The 21,651-nt window shown below is 34.9% G+C and overlaps 2 protein-coding genes across 3 annotated transcripts; one reads left to right on the top strand and one right to left on the bottom strand.

Moving 5' to 3' along the window:
- Positions 1 to 4,393: 4,393 nt before the first annotated feature.
- LOC134274305 (amyloid protein-binding protein 2-like) lies at positions 4,394 to 11,269 on the bottom strand. Its single transcript, XM_062756571.1, has 9 exons — positions 11,169 to 11,269; positions 10,153 to 10,801; positions 9,263 to 9,955; positions 8,578 to 8,702; positions 8,329 to 8,434; positions 6,376 to 6,583; positions 5,867 to 6,047; positions 5,098 to 5,270; positions 4,394 to 4,726 (listed from the first exon to the last, which is right to left on the bottom strand). Coding segments are annotated over exons 1-9 (2,403 nt in total). The 5' UTR covers positions 11,171 to 11,269; the 3' UTR covers positions 4,394 to 4,460.
- Positions 11,270 to 11,274: 5 nt separating this feature from the next.
- LOC134274306 (ATP-dependent Clp protease proteolytic subunit, mitochondrial-like) lies at positions 11,275 to 15,037 on the top strand. 2 transcript variants are annotated; one of them, XM_062756572.1, is made up of 5 exons: positions 11,275 to 11,371; positions 11,764 to 11,907; positions 12,467 to 12,751; positions 13,937 to 14,042; positions 14,847 to 15,037. In XM_062756572.1, the coding sequence occupies exons 1-5, from the start codon at positions 11,342 to 11,344 to the stop codon at positions 14,954 to 14,956; spliced, it is 675 nt and encodes a 224-aa protein (XP_062612556.1). In that variant the 5' UTR covers positions 11,275 to 11,341; the 3' UTR covers positions 14,957 to 15,037. The 2 variants fall into 2 exon arrangements, with proteins under 2 accessions (XP_062612556.1, XP_062612557.1); XM_062756573.1 differs by having other exon boundaries at positions 11,289 to 11,371; positions 11,779 to 11,907.
- The last annotated feature ends 6,614 nt before the right edge of the window (positions 15,038 to 21,651 follow it).

Below are 21,651 nucleotides of genomic sequence, written 5' to 3'. Positions count from 1 at the left end.
TGTTATGAGTTTTCCTCAATCTGATAGAAGCATCAAATAAATATATATTTAAAAAAAAAAATAGATTCAAAACGGGGATGGGGAGGGTTTGTTTCTTTTACATTTTTTCATACCCCCCCCCTTAACCATCACCACCTTAAAAATAGATTCATTTGACTTCTATCTTGAAATGAATTTATTTATTTCATTTTCCTAATATTTAAGAATAAGCTATGTTTTTTTTTATCTTAAACATCTTAAGCCACTGTCCGGAGTCTGCAGGCATCTGTCTCCTTAGAATGGCACTGAAACAGGAGGGCCGTGGCAGTGTGGTATGTGACGATATATACATGTAGCTTTAGTGGAAGTTGTTGAAATCTAAACATTTGGACAAATGAATCAACAAGCAAATTCAAAGAATTGTGGTCCCCCGCTTTCGGTGTCTTTGTGGGTGAAATATTATTTTTAAGGGTCAAGGTCAAAAGGTCAAAGTTATTGGTATCCCATGAAAGGTCTTGCCACAAAGAAAACATATTTGAAATATGAAAGTCCTAGTATCTACCGTTCAAAAGTTGTGACCAAGGTTAAAGTTTTTAAAAAGTAGTTAAAACTCCAAGGTCAAGGTCAAAGGATCAAAGTTCTTGGTATGCAATGAAAGGTCTTCTCAAAATAATTACATAAGTGAAGTACGAAAGCCCTAGCCTTAGGCCACAGTTTTTATATCTTTCGGTTTACGGATCCGCCGACCCGATTTTTTCAGGTTCTAGAAAATAAAAATAATGGATTTTATGACCTCTTTTGGTAATTTTCCGGAAAATTCATGTCTGATCATCAAGGTTTTAAAATTTATAATGCGTCTGAGTCCCAAACATGTAATAAAACGTCTCATTCTTTCAAAACGTTTCAGTGACTATAAACAGAAGCGTGTAAATATGGCGGCACGCATGTCTTTATTTTGAAGTGCAGTTAAAATATCTTGGAAATAGCACGATGTCCAGAAACTGTTGACAGAAAACGAAAGAAGAGCAAACTATGGGAGATGCAATATTTCTTTTCCCCTAAGAGTCCTGTTAAAACGTAATCTTCTGTGATTTTTTGGAAATAAAAATAACCACCAAATATATCAGCTGTTTCAATGACATAACTTCGCTATTTTTTCTCATTGGTAATATTTTTCTTCCAATTCAAAAGTTAGGAATTAATATGTTGAAAATGGACAAAAATTATCGAAATTGCAAACAAAGACTGTAAGTTTTTTCAAACTTGAATTTTATTCCCCAAACCCAGACACATGCTAAATGTTTTGTGATAAGTGTATGAAACAATAAAAATATCGATATAACCAGAAAAATAGATCGTTATCATGGCTATAGGTCCCAGATACATGCCTTGTTGTTGACATTTTACTTTGACCGCCATTGATGCCATATGCCATAATAATCAACTAGTTGATTGTGGGCAGTACATGGCAGAAGCAGAAGCAGAAGCAGAAGATAGATATAAGGTCATGCTAATAAAAGGAAATAGGCAACATTGTAGGGTTTCACTAAAAGAACTTGGAAGTAAAGATAATCTGTGACTTCTTCTTCATAACTAATATAATATACAAGATTATGAATCTTAATCAAAGTAAGAAAGAAAATAAATGAATATAAGTCATGCTCCTAATATTCCAATATATCTTTAATATTTCAAAAGAGATTTTTTCTAAAGATTTTTTATTGATTTCATATAAGATCTGAAGTAAACCTTCAGTAAAATCGTTTGTAGTTCCTTTTATTTGATTCTCATTTACTACAAATAATTTTTCCAAATTTTAGGAAATGTTTCTTTTTTTTTTACCAATTCAAAAGAAGGGTGGTGGTGTTTTTTGATTTTTTTTTTAAATCAGTGATGTTCCGTTTGAAAAAAGTTTCAAATTATTTTTATTTTTATTTTGTCGCCACCCAATGGATATTTTGGTTGAAAAAATCCGTAAACCTAAAGATAAAATAACTTTGGCCTTAGCGTTTAAAAGTTATGGTCAAGTTTAAAGTTTTTTCAGAAGTTCATAAATCTCCAAAGTCAAAGTCAAAGTTGTTGGTATCCATTGAAAGGTCTTGCCACAAAGAATTCATATGTGAAATATAAAAGTCCTTGTGTCTACCGTTCAAAAGTTGTGACCAAGGTTATAATTTTTAAAAAGTAGTTAAAACTCCAAGGTCAAGGTCAAAAGGTCAAAGTTCTTGGTATCCAATGAAAGGTCTTCTTACAGGAATAAAATATGTGAAGTATGAAAGCCATAGCCCTTACCGTTCAAAAATTATGGTCAAGGTTATAGTTTTTTCATAAGTACGATAATTTCCAAGGTCAAGGTCAAAAAGTTAAAATTGTTGGTATCCAATAAAAGGTCTTGTCCCAAAGAATAAATATGTGAAATATTAAAGTCCTAGTACCTACCATTCAAAAGTAATTTATGGCCAAAGTAAAAGTTTGGAATTTTCGAGTAAAAGTTAATCAAACTCCAAGGTCAAGGTCAAAAGGTCAAATTTGGTAGTACCCAAAGAAAGGTCTTATCACAAAGAATACACATATGAAATATGAAAATCATAGCTCCACAAAATCAAAAGTTATGGGCAAGGTTAAAGTTTTTGTGACGGACGGACAGACTGACGGACAGCTAGACAGCTAGACGGACGGACGGACAGACGAATGAGATTTAATGTCCCCTCGCTTTCGCGAAAGCGGGGGACAACAAATGTAATAGGAAAGCGAAGGCCTTATTCAAATTTTGAAGCTAGCTATCAATTTACAAATTCTTTTATTTTTTCATTTAATTTTGCAAATACATGTACAGACCTAAAATACTAGTAGAAAACACATGCTAATTTACAATATATGATAGAAAATCGGTGCTATAATATACAGTTATGCCCCTTTTATAATGTTGTCATGCTCTGATAATTTTGCACATGTTGCTTGTCGAGGAATCTCTGATCCGTTTTGTAACAACCACTCGAGATAAAATGTCGCATATTGTCAGAAATAAAACTGCGTTGTAATGCAACACTCAATGCAATAAATGTTTGCATTACTACATTCTCAACCGCTTAATGATATATTTCTTTCATTAAGTAGCGATTTAGCATTATAGCGGTCGAGAATATCAATTATTAATGCAATAATTTAGGACATTATTGAAATTGCTTCCTACATTGTACTGACTTGCCTTTATCTGAGATTTGGCGGCTACTGATAGATCAATGTTACAAGTGCCCCCCTTAAAAAACAACTGATGCCTTTTTCCCCTGCTTGTTAGAATACATTTTAGCATTGATCTCTACAGCTTCATGGGGAGGGGGGTGTCCTTCCTTAATTATAAACTTGGAGATACTAGTAATATGCAAACCTGGAAATCTTTTCTTTTCTGCAAGTTTAAATTTTTCAATTCTTCAAAACACTTTCTTATCTTTACTACGCGCTCCACCTATCTACACAATTTATATAATGTTTTTAAAGTTTATTCCATTAAAAAAAGTTGAGCATAGTACAAAGTGTGTTACAATATGATACAAATTTGTATACACTGTACATAACAAATAATGAATTGGTGAAATGGTATCACATATAGCTCTTCAGAATAATATTTATTTTTCATTAATAACTAGGTCTTTAAAATATTGAAATTAAATTTCATAGGTAAAAAAATCATAATGAAAAGTAAAAAACCAAGGACAACAAAAATTTATTGGCCCCATGTAATCAACATCTTTCTGTGCATATACAAAGATATTTTGTAATACCTTTAAGAATTTGATCCTATAAAAATCTGCACTAAAAAAGTTCAATATTTTTAAGAGTTTTACTGAGCGTCATGAAAAAATTGATGTTTGACCCTTGAGCAAGATGTTGGACCTATCAATGAGATATTAAACTGCTGGATACAATGGATGAGATAAGGTAAATCTCATTTGCATTCCTTGGTATTCGACCGTGATGGAATAGACCGAGCTTAACCTCAGAGCTGGTAAATAAAATATACACAAGGGAAGCCAGCACAGGATACATGCATGTCAAAATAAAATTAATATTTTAAAAAACTATCACAAAAAATTATTGTGTTCTTGAGCAAATTGTGTTTTGCCCTTGAACCAGTTTGTTTGCCTTCGGCCTAGCCCTTGAACCCAGTCAATAAATGTATAACATTGCTATGGCCAATGTTCTCATAAATCCGATTAACCGGTACATGTACAATAACTGGACATAATCTTATCAAAGGGAAGGAAACTAGATTCTTAACATTCCAGTAATCGCTTTGTGTACCTAATAATCATTAACTAATTAAGATCATAAATTGATTTCATATTTGAAATATGAACAAATTATTCACAAAAGACCCCCCCCCCTCAAAAAAAAAGACTTCATTAAGTTCATTTATACTTCTGTACAGTAATATTTGTTTATTTACAGCTGAATTATCTCCCCTTGTCAGTTTTAACACTTTAATCTTTGGCTTTCTTCAGCATGCTCATAATGGCTTTCCCCTTCTTCTCCCAAACATTAAACTCGTCCTTGAACTTCTCTATGGTAGGTGGCTCCTCCTGTAGCTGTTGGAGCGTGACGGTGGTGTCGTATTTGGGATTGTCACGGAGCCACTTAGACAAATGAATCTGACACTGGTCACTTTCTTTGTTACGATTCAGTGATTGTAAGGTGGCGATCAGCGTGTCAAAGCAGACGTGGACCCACTTCAGATAGACCCCACAATCTGAAACATTTACAAAAACTGTATTTATTATAAAGTTTAATCAGCAAACAGTTGTTGACTGGGGTAGAGGGAAACAGTTGATTTGTTAGACTGGAATGCCCGCGGCTGTCAACAGTTTGCATTCTGGTCAATTGTTTCTCGAGACTCCTAACAATAACTGTTTTGTTATACTCCTTTACTGAATGTGAAGTTAATTCGGTTTAGCGCCATATGAAGTCAGCGGGCAACAGTCTTCTTTAAAAGTCTTTTTTAACAGTTCCTAGACCGACAGCCGGGGAAAACTGTAAAAAGTCTGTTGAACTATTGGACTTTTTAAAGTAAGAAATAATACAGTGACTGTTTAGTAGGGGTATGTTTTAGGAGAGACTTACCTGGTGCGTTCACTACTTGCTGCAGGAAATGGACGGCCTCCCTTGGTTTATCCATAACCTTATAGAAGGTCCCCAGTGTGGCATTAGCTAACATTAAGAAGAAGCTGTTCTCTGGTTGACACAGCTTCATGTATAGAACACTTCTCTTTAACATCTCTTCAGCCTGCTGGAATCTATAAAACAAAGAAAACTTAATTAACAGATTAATAATAACTGATTTTCATACTGAACTGGACCCAAATTATGAATTTTTTTCTTTTAGTGACTTTGAACTTGCCAAATGACCTTAGGTCAAGGTCATAACAAAACCTTAGGTCATAAGCAATCTTTGTGTAAATTTGTAGATTCTACCGGTACTTTCCTCCACAAGAAAGAAAATAAAATCAGTAGAGTATAATAAAATAAGTTAACTGGTATCTGACACCTTAGGCTCCATCTCATTCACTGATATCTGAGATCCTATGTTCCATTTTATTTACTGATATTTGAGAACTTACTGGTCCATTATGGGCTAGATCTCGCCCAGTAGTTGACACATCTTATTTACTGATAGCTGAGAACTTACTGGTCCATTATGGGCTAGATCTCGCCCAGTAGTTGACACATCTTATTTACTGATAGCTGAGAACTTGCTGGTCCATTATGGGCTAGATCTCGCCCAGTAGTTGACACATCTTATTTACTGATACCTGAGAACTTGCTGGTCCATTATGGGCTAGATCTCGCCCAGTAGTTGACACATCTTATTCACTGATATCTGAGAACTTACTGGTCCATTTTGGGGTAGATCTCGCCCAGTAGTTGACACATCTGGGCTGTTCGGAGACTGATTTCTCCGTATGTGGAAGAGGCGATCAGCAGTGCCTGTTTGGCCTCGATTTCAGCTTGTTTGAGGGTCAGCTCCTGGGCTTCCTTAGATGAGTGACGTGCCTTCCACTGCAGAGCTGAGGCTAAAAAGGTACAAAAATAAACTTAACATAAACTAGAAATACAGTTGAATTTCAGCATCTTGAACATTGATTTCTCAAACACCATAGGCATGTCAAATTGAATTTGAAGTCTTCACCCCATAATTTCCATTTTTTTTTTTAACCTGGATATTTTGAAGGCCCTTCCAGTTGAGGATAACAAGATTTGACAGTAGTTATGTTTTGATAAACATAAAACTAAAGGCAAAATGGTAATCTTTTTTTTATTCTAATGAACCACATTTTATTACCTTATTTAGATAAAATACTCGGTCCACCTCCATCAATAGAAGACTTAGATAACACTGACCTGAGGTATGTAGGAACATGGCCATCATTCCGTGGTACTGATCTGGGAGCTGAGCCCGGGCAATACGCAGGGCCTCCGTAGCGTGGTGATAATACGCCAGGTCCTCAAAGTCCTGAATGACCATCAGGGCCGCACACACTGCCCGATGGGCCAGGGCAACATCTATCATCTCACAGCCATACGTTTTCTGGGCAGTCCTAAGGGTATACTGTAAAAAAGAAAGATAACTTGCAGGAGAGACATCTTGATATAAAGGTATTTTAAATGGCCTATTCACTCACATCAAATGGGTATTTTTCATTCGTGCTATTTAAGGGAATCATTGTCTAGTTAGAAGAGTATGCCAGGGCATCAATGATAGATGGAAACGTGACAATTTGCATAAGATGACGCAAATAATAGATGGTTTACAATAACCAAACCAGAGTTACAGAAAGAAACATATTACAACGAAGCAATATAACCTTAAAATCTGTGTACATATGTTTACTAACATGTTACAAGAGATGGTGTCCAGTCAACTCGTACACAGACAGAGTCGTACACAAAGCGACTCGTACACAAAAAGTCAACTCATACACAAATCAGAAGTCAACTCGTACACAACGTTTTATTTACAATTGTTAAGAAGTATTTTTATATGGATAATGTATAATCTAGAAAAAATAAAATAAGGACGAAAAGAAATTTAAATTTATACTTTAAATAATGGTTTATCATTTTAATAATGTCTCTTGTTAGGTCTAAGGAATTCAACCAATTATATTAATTGTTAAACTAACACAAGCGCAGCGGTTTCTAAAATGGATCGGCGACAAACACTAATTACAATGTGCTCCTAATTTGGTCCAAATTTCTCCCTTCTTTAAACTTCACCTGATGGTGCTAGAAACGTCCTGCTGTAAAAACTAAGTTTTTAAAATTTTTTAACAGTCCTACTATACAGAGTACTTTAGAGTACACTAATTTTTATAATTTAACTGCTCTGTGTAGGTTTTTCTACATTGGTTTGAAACATAATAAATTTAACATATATTTTAAATAAAATGTGTATGTGTTCTTTACATTTTAGAAGTTATTTTACTCTATCATACCCTGTTTAAGTTAAGTATTCCTTTTTTAAATTTGATAAATTTGATAAATGTTTATGGAAATTGTATGTAATGATACGATATACCATTACAATGTTTCGATGTATTTTGATCAAATTTACTATCTACACAATATATTACTAATTTGAATAACTAAACATTATGGTGCCATTAAATTTCTTACTTTCTAAATGTAATATATATATTTATATCCATATTACTTGCAAGAAAGAAGACTATTTTTAAAATGTAAAGTTAACGTATTAAAATTTGTTGTGGTGATATTTAACAATTAGGAATCCAATTTAATCAAATTTATTATGTCGTTTAAGATATAAAATTGTAAGATATAAAATTAAATCCACAGAATCAAAAAAATGGACATCTCATTTATGTATCAAATATATATTTATATAACAAAAATATATACAAATTGACACCGACGATCTAATTTCTAAGAAATTCAAAATCTTGTGGGAAAAAAATCTATCTGCACATATGGTATATAAGGTAAATTCAGAGGCATAAAATAGATTGAAATGTACAAGAAAAACCTTTGTGTACGAGTTGACTCCTCAATATTTGTACACTGAGGAAAACTATACCTTAATCACATAGGAAAACCTACTTATGAATGACATTAGTTTGTGTACGAGTTGACTTCTGATTTGTGTACGAGTTGACTTTTTGTGTACGAGTCGCTTTGTGTACGAGTCGGTTTGTGTACAAGTTGACTGTAAATCCAAGAGACATGCTTGAAATGGACATTAACAGAGCTGTATGGGTCCATAAAAGAAATGACATATACATGTGTATCACAAGGAAGCAATAGAACTTCAGATTATCTGTGTAGACATGTTACCTTGGCAATCTCGAGTGCCTGCCTGTCTTGTTTGAACTTGCTGGAGAAATGAGAGAAGTGAAGCAGGGCTTTGACATACAAGGGATGGCTGGTCCCAAAGTGATGCCTACAGAAAATTGTAAAGAGAAATGAAATATTAATTTCACTGGGACACCTCTAGCAACATGTTTTATCAGATTCTTATCTTCATTTTACATATATACTTAATAAGTTATTATTCATTGTTTTGGAGAGAATAAAGTCAGGTACCTAGCCTGCTGGACAGCTTGAATGGCTAAAGTTTCTGCTCTCTTTATATTCCATCTCGCGCAGTATGCCATCACTCCTGCACACAGAGCATTAACCACATCAGCGGGCGATTCCTGATTCATGCTCTGAATAAAAAATACAGGAAAAAGTTTTTACAGTATTTTTTCATCATGTTCTCTATAAGGGATATAATGAATATTTAAAGAATAAATTGAATTGGCTTATGATGATATATAATTGAAGTCCACTTATGCTATATATGTTAAAAACAAACAAGCAAAACAAAAAAAAAACTTTTATTTTAGTTTAATTGACAAATATTTAAAAGTTAAGCCCCTCACTCTGAGCTAAAGTAGGATTATGAAAAACTATAAATAAAATCAATATTTAAAAGGTAAATTCTATGGGTGAATGGCTGGTCAATTTAAAGCTCTGCATTTTAAAATCAAACTACTATATAAGAATTAATCTTTTCCTCTGCTTATCCTTCTTTAAGTACAGTTTAAATAATAGGAATTGCTTCACCATTAAGACATCTAGAAAAGAGGCAATCTTAATTTTGATTTGTACAGGCTGTGTATTGCCCACCAGAGTGTATAACTACATATCATTTTCTTATTAACATTCATATAAAATATTTTTAAAATAAAAATTAACAGATCAATCGAACCATATTGCAGCTCACCTTAATGGCTTTTTGTGCCCAACCAAAGGCTGACGTGGCAGATCCATACTCCAGCATCAGGGTGGACATCTCCACGTAAAATGGCGTCTTGTCCAGAATGTCCTGTCCAAACGACATCATAGAAATCTGCCATTCCATCTCCGTCACCAATCCGTACGCGTTCTGAACCTTCCTGAAGTCGTAGTTCATGTTCCTGAAATGCATCAGCTTGACGAACCCCTTGTACTTGGTGATCCAGGAATCAACATTGTGTGAGAGGTTGAGGACAGCCAGGAGGATGGTCATTATTCCCTCCGCCTGCTGGAAATAGCCATACTTACCAAGGAAATCCATCAACGCAAAGCCCAGCTTAATGGCTGACTGCGTGGTGTCCGATCCCACACGGGTCACGTCCATCCCCTCCAACACGGAGCCGAAGGATTGCACAATGTCAAGGAGAAGATCTACGTCTGATCTCTCCAACATCCTCAAATACTTAAAATACATGTGGTGGTTTTTTGTGTCAAATAAAACATCGTGAACCGCTTCACACATGCAGAGCTCAAACCCCTCAGGCAGCTGCTTTCTCCTGGCTAGTACCGCTACCATCTCCAGTTTTCTGATCTTTTCAAACACAAGTCTCTCTTGTTCTAGCTGAGCTTTGTCAAATTTGTCTTGTGAAGTTTCAAGCGCTCTGAACTGATCTTCAGGGATCTGTTACCCACAAAAAATCAAAATAATTCAAAATCACAATAGAAAATAAAGAAATGACTTTTGAGTAATAATGGATCTAATTTTTTGTACTTTGTAATTATCTAGTTTTTGGAAGCAAGATAATGATATGTACATTGTTGAAAATTTAAATACATCCACTACACTAAGTAGTGGAAATGAATCTTTATTTCTCAGACCTGCAGAAGGGATCTGAAGTTGTCAGGAGTGGCGACCCACTGCTGGAAGAACCCTTTGACCAGTGTCATGGTGGTGGGTGGTTTGTCACGGCTGACCACTCCCTTATCGTCTCTCTCCGGGGCATTATCTCTGGCCCCCTTCTCCATCATCAGTTCCTCCTCCATTCGTTTCTTGGTGTAATTATGGCCCTCGGCCCTAGTCCTTCCCTTCTGTTGGTCTGAGATTTCTGGCAGTGGTTCATAATGTGGCAGTTTCATGGAGGCAGTGGAGCTACCGCTGAATTTTGAGGATTGAGACACTGGGCGGTGTATGACAGTGTTATCAAGGAACTCTACGAGCGAGCGATACCGCTTCTTTGTCTCAGCGTTAGCTCCCTCTGGGGATAAGATGGATTGTCTAAATATATTATACCAGTCTGGTACATGTGTTTTAGTTGTTACAATGTCTACAAGTCTCCTGGCTTTATCTGCTGGTGTTGTTCCTCGGTCTATGCGTTCACGGTCAAACTCGGATAATACTCCCGTCTGCAGTAAATGGTTAATGATATGTTCAGTTCGCAGTTCCTGCACCAGAGCAATTCTGTTGATTCTCAGACGCATTATATTTTGTCTGTCAACACCCGACTCACTGTGTAATGACTCTGTCATCCTAAAACAATTTTTTTAAAACAAAATTGTAAGCTCATACATTTTTTAGAATAACATAAACATTTGTTTTTAGTGGTCTACACATAGTGACATACCCTGTTTTATAGAATCTGTAAACAAATACTAGTATTACCCCAAAAAATCTTTTTTATAAAAGTCTTATTAAAAAGTTTTGATTTATTATTTCCATTTCTTCTCCACATTATTGAAAGTATAGCTACTCGGTATACAACATGTAAAATGGTTTCGAGCACCTGCAAGTGGCCCTAGCAACCACACATTTTCGGTGTTTTTTCAAATAATATAGAAAATACAATCTAGTTCAATTGATTAAAAAAAATCTAGATGTATAAGTACTTCATGCTTACATTTTGTCTGCTAAGTGTTATCCAATATTTTTTTTTCTAAATCGTCAAAACATTTTGCAGGGTTGCCGAGCTCAACTAATGTTCTGCTACACGCGAGTTTCTTACCGGAAGTGAAGAGTAAAATCGTAACACGCGCGTTTGGTAAAAGTAAGCACAACATTGACAGACGAAACATGCTGTCTTTGATACGACATTCATCAAAAGTAAGAAATCTCCCGCTAGGATTACATCGATCTAGTATTTGTTTATATGGTTTAACTCTTTAATAATGCTTAGAAAGTGTAATTAAGCTTAAATTTTATTTTTTAAATGCATTTATACTGTCTTATCAGCTTATGCAAGTCTCATGGTTCATGATCTTCAGAACTTGCCAGCATGCAGCTTACATTTTTTTGTTTTATTTTGATTACAATAGAGCTGAGTATTTAAGGATTCATAATTAAGTAAAATCCAGGTAAATCCTGTATTTTTTACCCCTGTTATCTGCAACAAACATGACAAATAACAATATATTTTTGCAATTTCAATTTTGAATACTCATTTCAATAAAATCATCCTTCCTTTGGCATGTCTGATGGTGGGTTTAATATTTCAGTTTCTCTGTGATCAGTTACTTCGGCCAGTAGGATGTCGATTTTACCGAGTTCCTATCGTGATAGAGAAGGGAGACGGAGGAGAGCGGGCTTACGACATTTACTCCAGACTCCTCATCAGTAGGATCGTGTGTGTGTTTGGTCCAGTAAGTCCTCTCAGCAGTAAAGGATTCATTTCTGTTCAGATCTATTTGACAGAACTTGATTTCAGTGAATACATGTCATTGAATCAAATCTGGAAAGATTATCTAAAGATTCTTTTCTGTATTAGAGTTCTCATAATCTTTCTCCACTAAGGCACTTCAGCAATTCAGAATTGCTTTCAAATTTTATTAATTACTTGTGACGAGACCTTTGGGATGCATCATTATATGATTTTAATCTTAAGAATTGATGTAGGACAATTTAATCTTGATCATAACTTTATTTAATGCAAACACTTTAATCTTTTTTTTGAATGAAGGACCGACCAACAAGACAAACAAACAAGACAGTTGCAATATACTGTAATTAATTGCATTTAAATCACGTAGACACCAAAAGTGAAAGGCAAAAATTCTTTGAAATTGCTTGTGCATGCAGCTGTATTAAAAAAAAAACTAGCTTGTTTTTCTATGAATATCTCTTGGTCAACATGTTAATGAAAGAATTTTGGAACAGTGTCAGTTATCACAATATTTTTTTTTTCATTTATGTTTTGTTCAGGTGACAGAGGAAATGGCATCAGCAGTTGTGGCCCAACTTCTTTTCCTGCAGTTCCAAAACTCCAAAGAGCCAATCCACATGTACATTAACTCCCCTGGAGGGATTGTGACACAGGGGCTAGGGATTTATGACACAATGCAGTATATCACCCCTCCAGTGGCTACCTGGTGTCTGGGCCAGGCCTGCAGTATGGGAGCCTTTCTTTTGGCAGCTGGTGCCCCAGGAATGAGGAAAGCTCTACCTAACTCCACAATAATGGTGCATCAGCCTTCAGGGGGTGCCGGGGTAAGTTACATATGTACAGGATTCAGGGGGTGTGGGGTAAGTTACAGGCTTCAGGGGGTGCCGGGATAAGTTACAGGCTTTAGAAGTGTTGGGGTACTATACAGACATCAGAAGGCTACAGGTCAGAGGGGAACCAGGGTAGCTTAATACAGCTTGCTTCAGTAGGGAAGTTTACAGGCATCAGCAGGTGCCAGGGTAGATTACTCTCATCAGAAGGTGCTAGGGTAGGGTTGCGGATTAGCTAATGTTTGATAGATTACAGTGTAGGATCTTGAGGTGCCAGGGTAGGTGACAGCAGGAGGAAGTGCTGGGGTAGGTTACAGGCAACAGGGGTCATGATCATCAGAAAATGCTTGGATATAAGGTTACATACATCATATGTATTTGGAAAGGAGACAGTTTTTAGCGTGTGCTTGGTAAGTTACAAGCATCAGGAGGAGCTGGAGTTGTCTAACTCTTTATATCTCTCTTCTGTGCATTGAAAAAATGATGTAAGTAAATTTGAATTTGGTACTTTGATTTTTCAAAGGGCAGAGAATGTAGATTAAAAATTATTTGTCTGTTTTTTGAATATTTTATGATGTACATGTACAACTGTATTTCTGCAAAAGAACTGATATAGTGAAACATGCTTTAATAAAGTGAATTTACTTATAACTTATTGGTGCTTATAGCAATGTGATTTTCAATCCCCATGGCTTTAAATACAGTCCAACCTCTATATCTCGAATTTGATAGGACCAAGAAAAAACTTCGTGATATCAGAGGATTCAAGATATTAAGGGTAGAGATACTAATGAAATACTTGATCAGGAATCATTCGACATATCCATGTATTCAAGATATCCTTGTAGGAGATATCAGAGTATATTTGTAAACTCATTGGATGTAACATTGTAAGCATACTGTTACTATACTTAAAATAGCAGGCTTCATATTTTATTGGCCTTGGCGCAGACAATGATGCACTAATTCATGAATATCGCTACTAATTCATTTATAAATAGAATATGTGTATAGCGCTAATTCATGATTACGCCAATAACTCTATATCCATTGATTGCGCTAAATTTTGAATTTGTCAAATTATGTACACATACAGTATTATAATCGTCCATCCATACCTCTCCGTTATAAGTGAGTTTTACTAAACAATTCATTGACGGCTGTTTTTTGTTTATTCAGGGCCAGGTGACAGATATACAGATACAGGCAGAACATTTACAGAAAGTCAAACGACGACTGAATGAGATTTATGTCCAACATACCAAGATGCCATATGAAACCATAGGTAGGGCTCCACTACTTTCCTTATTAGCTGATTTTCTGTGTAATGTGGATGGTGGAAAGAGATACATTGAATTGGTTATATAATATTTGTCAGTTTTTCATGTATCATATATAAAAAGCTTAACATTTCAACCTTTAATAAGAATGAATCCAGAAACAGTAAGACTTGATTATAATGAACTCAGTTAAAAGGAAATGTAGTTATAAAGTATTTTGTATGATTCCACATGGCAGCTTTTCATTATGTTCCTTAGGCAGACAGAGTCTTAGTTCTAAGGAATTAAAAATTGAAGTCCCAGTTTCTTACAGAGCTGAGTTGTACTGTTTTGTGTTCCATATGCCTCACAACCTCGTAGCTATGACCTTGAATCAGGATCACCCAAACATTATGGGTTTAATGTTTTGGTGAAATTGAGAATTAGTATAATCAGTAATTTTACAAGTTAACCTGATATTAAATCTATTTCTGGCATCACATGAATTACCTTTTAATGATTTTTGTGGATAAACAGTGTATTGACAATATCAACGATATAAATCCTACAAAAAGGAAAATAATACTAAAGAATGGTACTCAAGGACAGTCAAGGTTATTTTGATGAGGTTATTGAATATTTACTGCTGTAAAGTGTTTATCTGATCCTGATAAAAAGAAGGAACAAGAATCTGTATCTTAATTTACCAGTATCTAAAAATTGCAATGGTAAGAATGTTTTTATTGCTAAATATGGACTTGTGAATAAATTCAATGCCATTAAATTTGTAGGAATTTTTAAAAAGGACATGGATTGATTGTATATTTCAGAACAAATAATGGAAAGAGACAAGTACTTAACCCCACAGGAGGCCAAAGAATTTGGACTTATAGACCATGTACAAGAAATATCAGATATACCCAGCCCCAATAACTCTTAGCAAAAAAAAAATTATTTCCTTTGTGTTCAGTTTTGTTTATATATTTCTTTTCTATATCCAGAATAAATGCTAGAAAATTGAGTTGAATTTGAATTATTTTTTTTAGACATATGAATGTATTGTATTCATCACTTGGTGTTTTTATTGTGATAGATTGAAAATGTCCAGGACAAGGTAGGAAAAAGTGGTGATGAATTCTCACTAAATTATGTACGGATATCAAGTAAGCTTACATAAAGAATAGTTTTAAAACTAAGATAAATTCAAATTTATGAAAAAAAATTAGGTCAAGTTCAAAGGGAAAGCCAACATCAATATTTATGCTATTTAATAGGACTCACCACTAAAATGTATTAGCATTTGAGATTTGATGAAAAATTCTCAATTTCTTTTTAAGAAAAGGAAATCCAGCCGCTTCATGCAAAGAGAAAAGTAAGATCAAGGTTTAAGGAAAGGTCAAAATCAAAATTTTGATGCAGTTGAGTAAGATTCTGCAATGTCTAAAAAAAAGTAAAAAAAAATTAATAAAACCTCAAATAGTTTCCTTTAAGCTTAGCTAAACATTATAATATTTAAGAAAAGTAAGGTCAAAACCCATGGAAGGATCAAGGTAAAAAAAAAAAAAATTATGAATAGATCTCAACAGTATGTATCAGGCTATCAGTATATACGGTCTAATTAAAATAGATTCTTTGAAACAGGTAAACACGTTTTTAAAGGTGTAGTCAAGGAGAAAGGAAATGTCATTTCAGAAATTGTTCGTACAGTGAAACCTGTCTAATCCGACCTGTACTGATAGATGAATTTTGTGTCGGAAAACACAGGCTGTCGAATTACACAGTGTTAAACACTAAAAAAAACTAGTGAATGGAAAAGAAATTGTTCGTCCAAATTCACAGCGTGACAGATGGCAGGTGGGCGTTGGATTAGACAGTTCTCACTGTACATAAAGCATGCTCTTGCTGAGTTGCATGTCGAATCAACTGTGAGACGTAAACCCTGTACGCAGATGACAAGGGTATTTTGCTAGATACATGTACACACAGGAATAGGAAGGTGCTGTTAGAAGAGGTTTATCATATGTTTTGTTGAGAGGTTACCATTAACGTTTTTCCTGGTACAGAATCCAAATATAAAATAGATCATACTCTTTGGTATCTTTTTTTATCAATATATCGAGTGGATGTTACTATTGTTTTGACAATACTTTGTGGATATATCTAATATTTATGTCGAGTTGAAGCCCATATCATCTTTCCAAGAATACTTCTTTTTATTTTTTGAGAAAAAAATCTGCTTCATATGCATCCAGAATATATAGGTTTGCTATAAAAAGTATCTATTTTGATATCAAAAACGAGCAGGTATGAAATGAAAAGCATAAAATATAACATGAATCTGAAAATCCATGTAAGGAAGCTTTAACTGACTATGGTAACAATTTTATTCACTATAGTTAAAGCTTTCATACTAAATTTAAACAATTTTTTTTTTTACTTTATGGTTTGACTGAAAAGTTTCATAACAATTCATTGTAAGTTATTTCCATACAGAAATTGACCATGGGATACATTTTATCCCGCATCTACCTATGAAGTAAAAAAGGCTCAGGAGCATGACCTATGGGGCGCCGTTTTGGTATTTACTGGCAGAAAGTGATATCACCTATTCAAATAGGTGATATCATATCACTTTTTGGCAGTAAATACCAAAACGGCGCCCCATGATGACCGGTGGACAGGGAATAATTAGTTAGGGGCGTGACCGGTTGACAGGGGATATGTTTACTCAGGTGTTTAACCGGTTGACAGGGGGCGTTTACTCTTGCTTGGCACCCGATTCCACCTCTGGAATGTTGGGAGTTGGTGTGTTTTTTGTCATTGCATAATTATATAGTATGAAACATATGGAGATAACGAACAGCATTTACGAAAATTAAATGTCAGCCATTTTTTTTATATATAATCCCATTGAAGATTTGTCTTTCTTTCTCTCTATCTCTTTCTCTCTCTCTCTCTCTCTCTCTCTCTCTCAGTAATAGCCGATGAAAGAGAGTGCTATTGAACACGCTATGCTGTCCAATGATCATTGAAATTCATTACAACAGGTATACAGTATTTATTTTTCCTATACACAATTTAAGAAATATTTCTCAATACTGCATCTAATCTTGTAAGACGAGGACTTTATACACAGGCACTTGAATTTTTATCAATAAGTCGCTAAATTAGCCAAATATCAAAAAATTCTACCCGATCTATGTGTAAATACACCTAACCCTGTGTATTTATATATAGAATGGTAGAATTTTTTGATTTTCCGATATTTGGCTTATTTAGAGACTTATTGATAAAAATTCAGGTGCCTGAGCATTATACCACAGACACTTGTATCGGTACTTAATTTTTAACCCATAGTATGGGTTAAAAAATTATAACCGAAACAATTAATTAAGTGCCAGTGCTGTATACCTAGAAATTCAGACCTCTTTTTTGATAATTAATTCACTAAAAATACAGGTTCACCCGAGCCTTAAAACCGAGACTACCCCACTTTTGATACCAGTCTCACTTTAAAAAAAAATATATTATACACTGGCGGATTAAGAGGCCCACCCCTTTTGTGTCCAACCCCCCCTCCCCCCACCCCCCCCCCCCCCCCCCCCCAAAAAAAAAAAAACTTGATAAATCAATATTTTTTTGTGTGGCTTTTGGCACCTACCCTGAGTCCCTGACCTCAAACTGGACGGGCCCCCCTTTTCAAAATTTCTGGATCCGCCACTGTTATAAATAGTGGAAAAGTAGTAATGGTAATAATATAAATCTGATCCACCTGCTTTTTTCTAATGATAGATTTTGATCTTTTTCCCCGCCCTTCCCTCGGGATCGGACATCGTTAAGAGTAACCTTTATCACATGTTTCTTATATAGTCAGACCTACAGCTATACAGGATTGGCTGTATTTTATTACTTACTTGTGGCCAATTTTAGCCTTCGACGATTTGTTAAAAAACTTCGAAAAATTATCCTGCGCATATCTCACATAATTTCAAACTTTAATCTTTCTTTCAAGATATTTTGAGTTGAAAATTATGCTCAGAATAGAAGTCCATTGATGATTTTTTTATATCTATAAAAGGAAATATTAATTACTGCGCTGCATGTGAAATTGAATACATAGAGACTCCAGATTTATTTGTATCTGTTATTGGTGAGTGGTATTTTCTTTTTAATAGTGTAAAGACGTGTTTATCATCAGATACAACTAGCTTCAAATAAAGCTAGCGCTCCTCATTTTATTTCGTAAACGACAAAATATTTGAATACCTCTAGATCTACTACTCTATAAAATCAATAGAAAAAACTAAAAATAGAAAAAACGCACAATCTACCATGCGTTAACAGTAATATTGCCTTACAAAAACAACGTAGGAAAACTTGATCAAAAACAATTGTGCCCTTTCTGTTTTAATATCTGATGTCTAAAAACCTTACTCAATATTTAAGTTCTTTTAATCTCAGAAATTGTGTATTCAATTTCTTCGGAGAAATTGTCTCCGTTGAGGTGGACACCTCGGTACGGAGCGATCAGGTTCCAATACCACCCTGACCAGTTAATAAGCTGGACACCTCGGTAATACAACCCTGACCAGTTAATAAGAGTGATCAGGACCAGTTAATAAGCTGGACACCTCGGTACGGAGTCATCAGAATCCAATACAACCCTGACCAGTTAATAAGCTGGACACCTCGGTACGGAGCCATCAATACAACCCTGACCAGTTAATAAAGTGGACACCTCGGTAATACAAATCCAATACAACCTGACCAGTTAATAAGCTGGACACCTCGGTATGGAGTGATCAGGTTCCAATACAACCCTGACCAGTTAATAAGCTGGACACCTCAGGTTCCAATACAACCCTGACCAGTTAATAAGCTGGACACCTCGGTATGGAGTGATCAGGTTCCAATACAACCCTGACCAGTTAATAAGCTGGACACCTCGGTACGGAGCCATCAGAATCCAATACCACCCTGACCAGTTAATAAAGTGGACACCTCGGTACGGAGTCATCAGAATCCAATACAACCCTGACCAGTTAATAAGCTGGACACCTCGGTACGGAGCCATCAGAGTCCAATACCACCCTGACCAGTTAATAAGCTGGACACCTCGGCATCAGAATCCAATATGACCAGTTAATAAGCTGGACCCTGACCAGTTAATTAATAAGCACCTGGACACCAGAATCCAATACAACCCTGACCAGTTAATAAGCTGGACACCTCGGTACGGAGTCATCAGAATCCAATACAACCCTGACCAGTTAATAAGCTGGACACCTCGGTACGGAGCGATCAGAATCCAATACAACCCTGACCAGTTAATAAAGTGGACACCTCGGTACGGAGTCATCAGAATCCAATACAACCCTGACCAGTTAATAAAGTGGACACCTCGGTACGGAGTCATCAGAATCCAATACAACCCTGACCAGTTAATAAAGTGGACACCTCGGTACGGAGCCATCAGAATCCAATACCACCCTGACCAGTTAATAAGAATCCAGATCGAACACTATGTAAATAGACCATTAGCACTAATATCAAATTTACAGAGGTCACAATGCAGGATATAGATTAATCAATTGTTCGCAAAATAATACGTAAATGAAACCAGAGCTATTGAAGTAATTTCTCAATATCCAATACACGAAAATTCTGAGAAAAGAATGTTTTTTACGAAGGTTTTTAGAAAGTCTTCAGGGTAGAGGGTGTCAAGGGATATCCTATTCGGATATCTTCCTGTTAAGCTGAAGTCACGCGTGTATTTTGTGACTACATACATGTATAATTTGCACATTAAGCATGAATCCGTATTTTAAAAATTAAAGTATTTTTCTGAAAATTCTGTAAAAAAAAATAAGCTATCGGATGATGTGTTAATGGGGTATTTATCGACACTGGAATAATATTGTATAGGTTATAAATGCATGAACTGTTTATTCCCCAAAACGAAAAGAAGAAAATCATTGAGCAAGAAGCATAAAACCCGCACGAGTCTCTGTCCCTTTATGGTACGATTGCAAGTCCATCTTCAAAGAAAATAAAAGTTTGACTGCCCTCTTCTAGTTCAGGATTTTTTTTTTTTTTAAAAAAAGGACAATAGGGAATCTCAGAAAAAACCATCAGTGTTGAATTTAATGAGTTGAAGATGTTTATAAAATCAAATAGCTATAAATAATTTTAACAACATAGCATTATAACTTCAATCATTTTTTTTTCCTTATAGCAGCAGCCATTATCTTTTCGGAGTTTTTATATCAGTGTTGAAGGAATCTTTTACGATATAGTGATAAAGGTTATTTATAACGATAATAGGACAGATTTTGTAAGTGTGCAAATGACAAAAATAACACTACCACTGCCAACAAAACAAAAATCCAAGTCACTAGTGAAATCAACTATACATAATATTAGATTTTTTTTCGATTACACATTTTCTTCGATTGTCTTTATGGAAACTCCAAACAGTATTGCGCAGTGAGTATAGGACTCTATATAAAATTGACAGACACCAAAAATAAAGAACTTGAACCATTAATCAACTTTATTTTACCTCGCACGTATACGCATTTATAATCTTCGAAATAAGAAAACTCGTTTGACGTAATATTCCGAATTGCTTTGAACTACGCAGTGCGAACTTTACAAAAAATGGGTAAAAATAACTGGCTATAAGTGTTTTAGAATTGTTTATGCATGCATCAAGAATGAAGATTCGATCGGTATGAATGGAATATGAAGATAACAACGGTATCCAGGCTCAAGCGTCCATTCAAACAAACCACTACATATCAGTAGCAGAACACGGGATCAGATGCCATGAGGAGTAAGCATTCCCTGCTGGTCGGTCAAACCCACCGTGTATTTCTAGACATGATTTAAAAAAAAAAATAAAAAAAAAATCTGTAGACAATTTATTGTGTAAATGTTAGCCTAACAATAAGTATACCCTAACAAAAAAATACTATAGTTAACTATAGTTATAACTTTGACACTTTGAAAACTTTGATTTACTATAGTGATAACTTTGACACTTTGAAAACTTTGACGAAAACTTTGACACTTTGAAAAACTTTGACGAAAACTTTGACACTTTAAAAAACTTTGACAAAAACTTTGACACTTTGAAAAACTTTGACAAAAACTTTGACACTTTGAAAAACTTTGATGAAAACTTTGACACTTTGAAAAACTTTGGCGAAAACTTTGACACTTTGAAAAACTTTGATGAAAACTTTGACACTTTGAAAAACTTTGACGAAAACTTTGACACTTTGAAAAACTTTGACGAAAACTTTGACACTTTGATTTACTATAGTTAACTATAGTAAACTATAGTTAACTATAGTTAACTATAGTATTTTTTTTTGTTAGGGTATATACAAAACATCCATCAGCATTTGACTTAGTTGTGTAGATTGTATTTGCTGACAAGAACATTGTATCGATCGACCATAGAACTTGTGAAATGATGACTTTAACCAAGACTGTTCATATTTTTGCTTTATCAATTTGTTTGTCAATAGCATGAGCTTTCTAGTCTACTTCAGCAGCATGATGTTTGAAGCAAGACTTGTTTTCATGAAAATTAACAACTGCCTATGTCTAAAATGGATTATTTAAAAA

Source organism: Saccostrea cucullata, unplaced genomic scaffold, assembly GCF_032062105.1.
Source record: "Saccostrea cucullata isolate Sc308-1 unplaced genomic scaffold, CSIRO_AGI_Scuc_v1 ctg553, whole genome shotgun sequence".
NCBI lineage: Eukaryota > Metazoa > Mollusca > Bivalvia > Ostreida > Ostreidae > Saccostrea > Saccostrea cuccullata.
The sequence above is the reverse complement of the archived record's forward strand: the minus strand, read 5'-3'. Positions and strand labels throughout refer to the sequence as shown.

Bases quoted from the DNA above. Each gene is read 5' to 3' on its own strand.
- LOC134274305 (XM_062756571.1), bottom strand. The intron at 6,584-8,328 runs GTAACATGTCTA...TCTTTTTTACAG, and splicing joins AGGCACTCGAGATTGCCAAG to TATACCCTTAGGACTGCCCA. The intron at 6,048-6,375 runs GTCAGTGTTATC...GTACCTTTTTAG, and splicing joins CATGTTCCTACATACCTCAG to CCTCAGCTCTGCAGTGGAAG.
- LOC134274306 (XM_062756572.1), top strand. From the start codon at position 11,342: ATGCTGTCTTTGATACGACATTCATCAAAA. The intron at 11,372-11,763 runs GTAAGAAATCTC...TTAATATTTCAG, and splicing joins TGATACGACATTCATCAAAA to TTTCTCTGTGATCAGTTACT. The intron at 11,908-12,466 runs GTAAGTCCTCTC...TGTTTTGTTCAG, and splicing joins TCGTGTGTGTGTTTGGTCCA to GTGACAGAGGAAATGGCATC.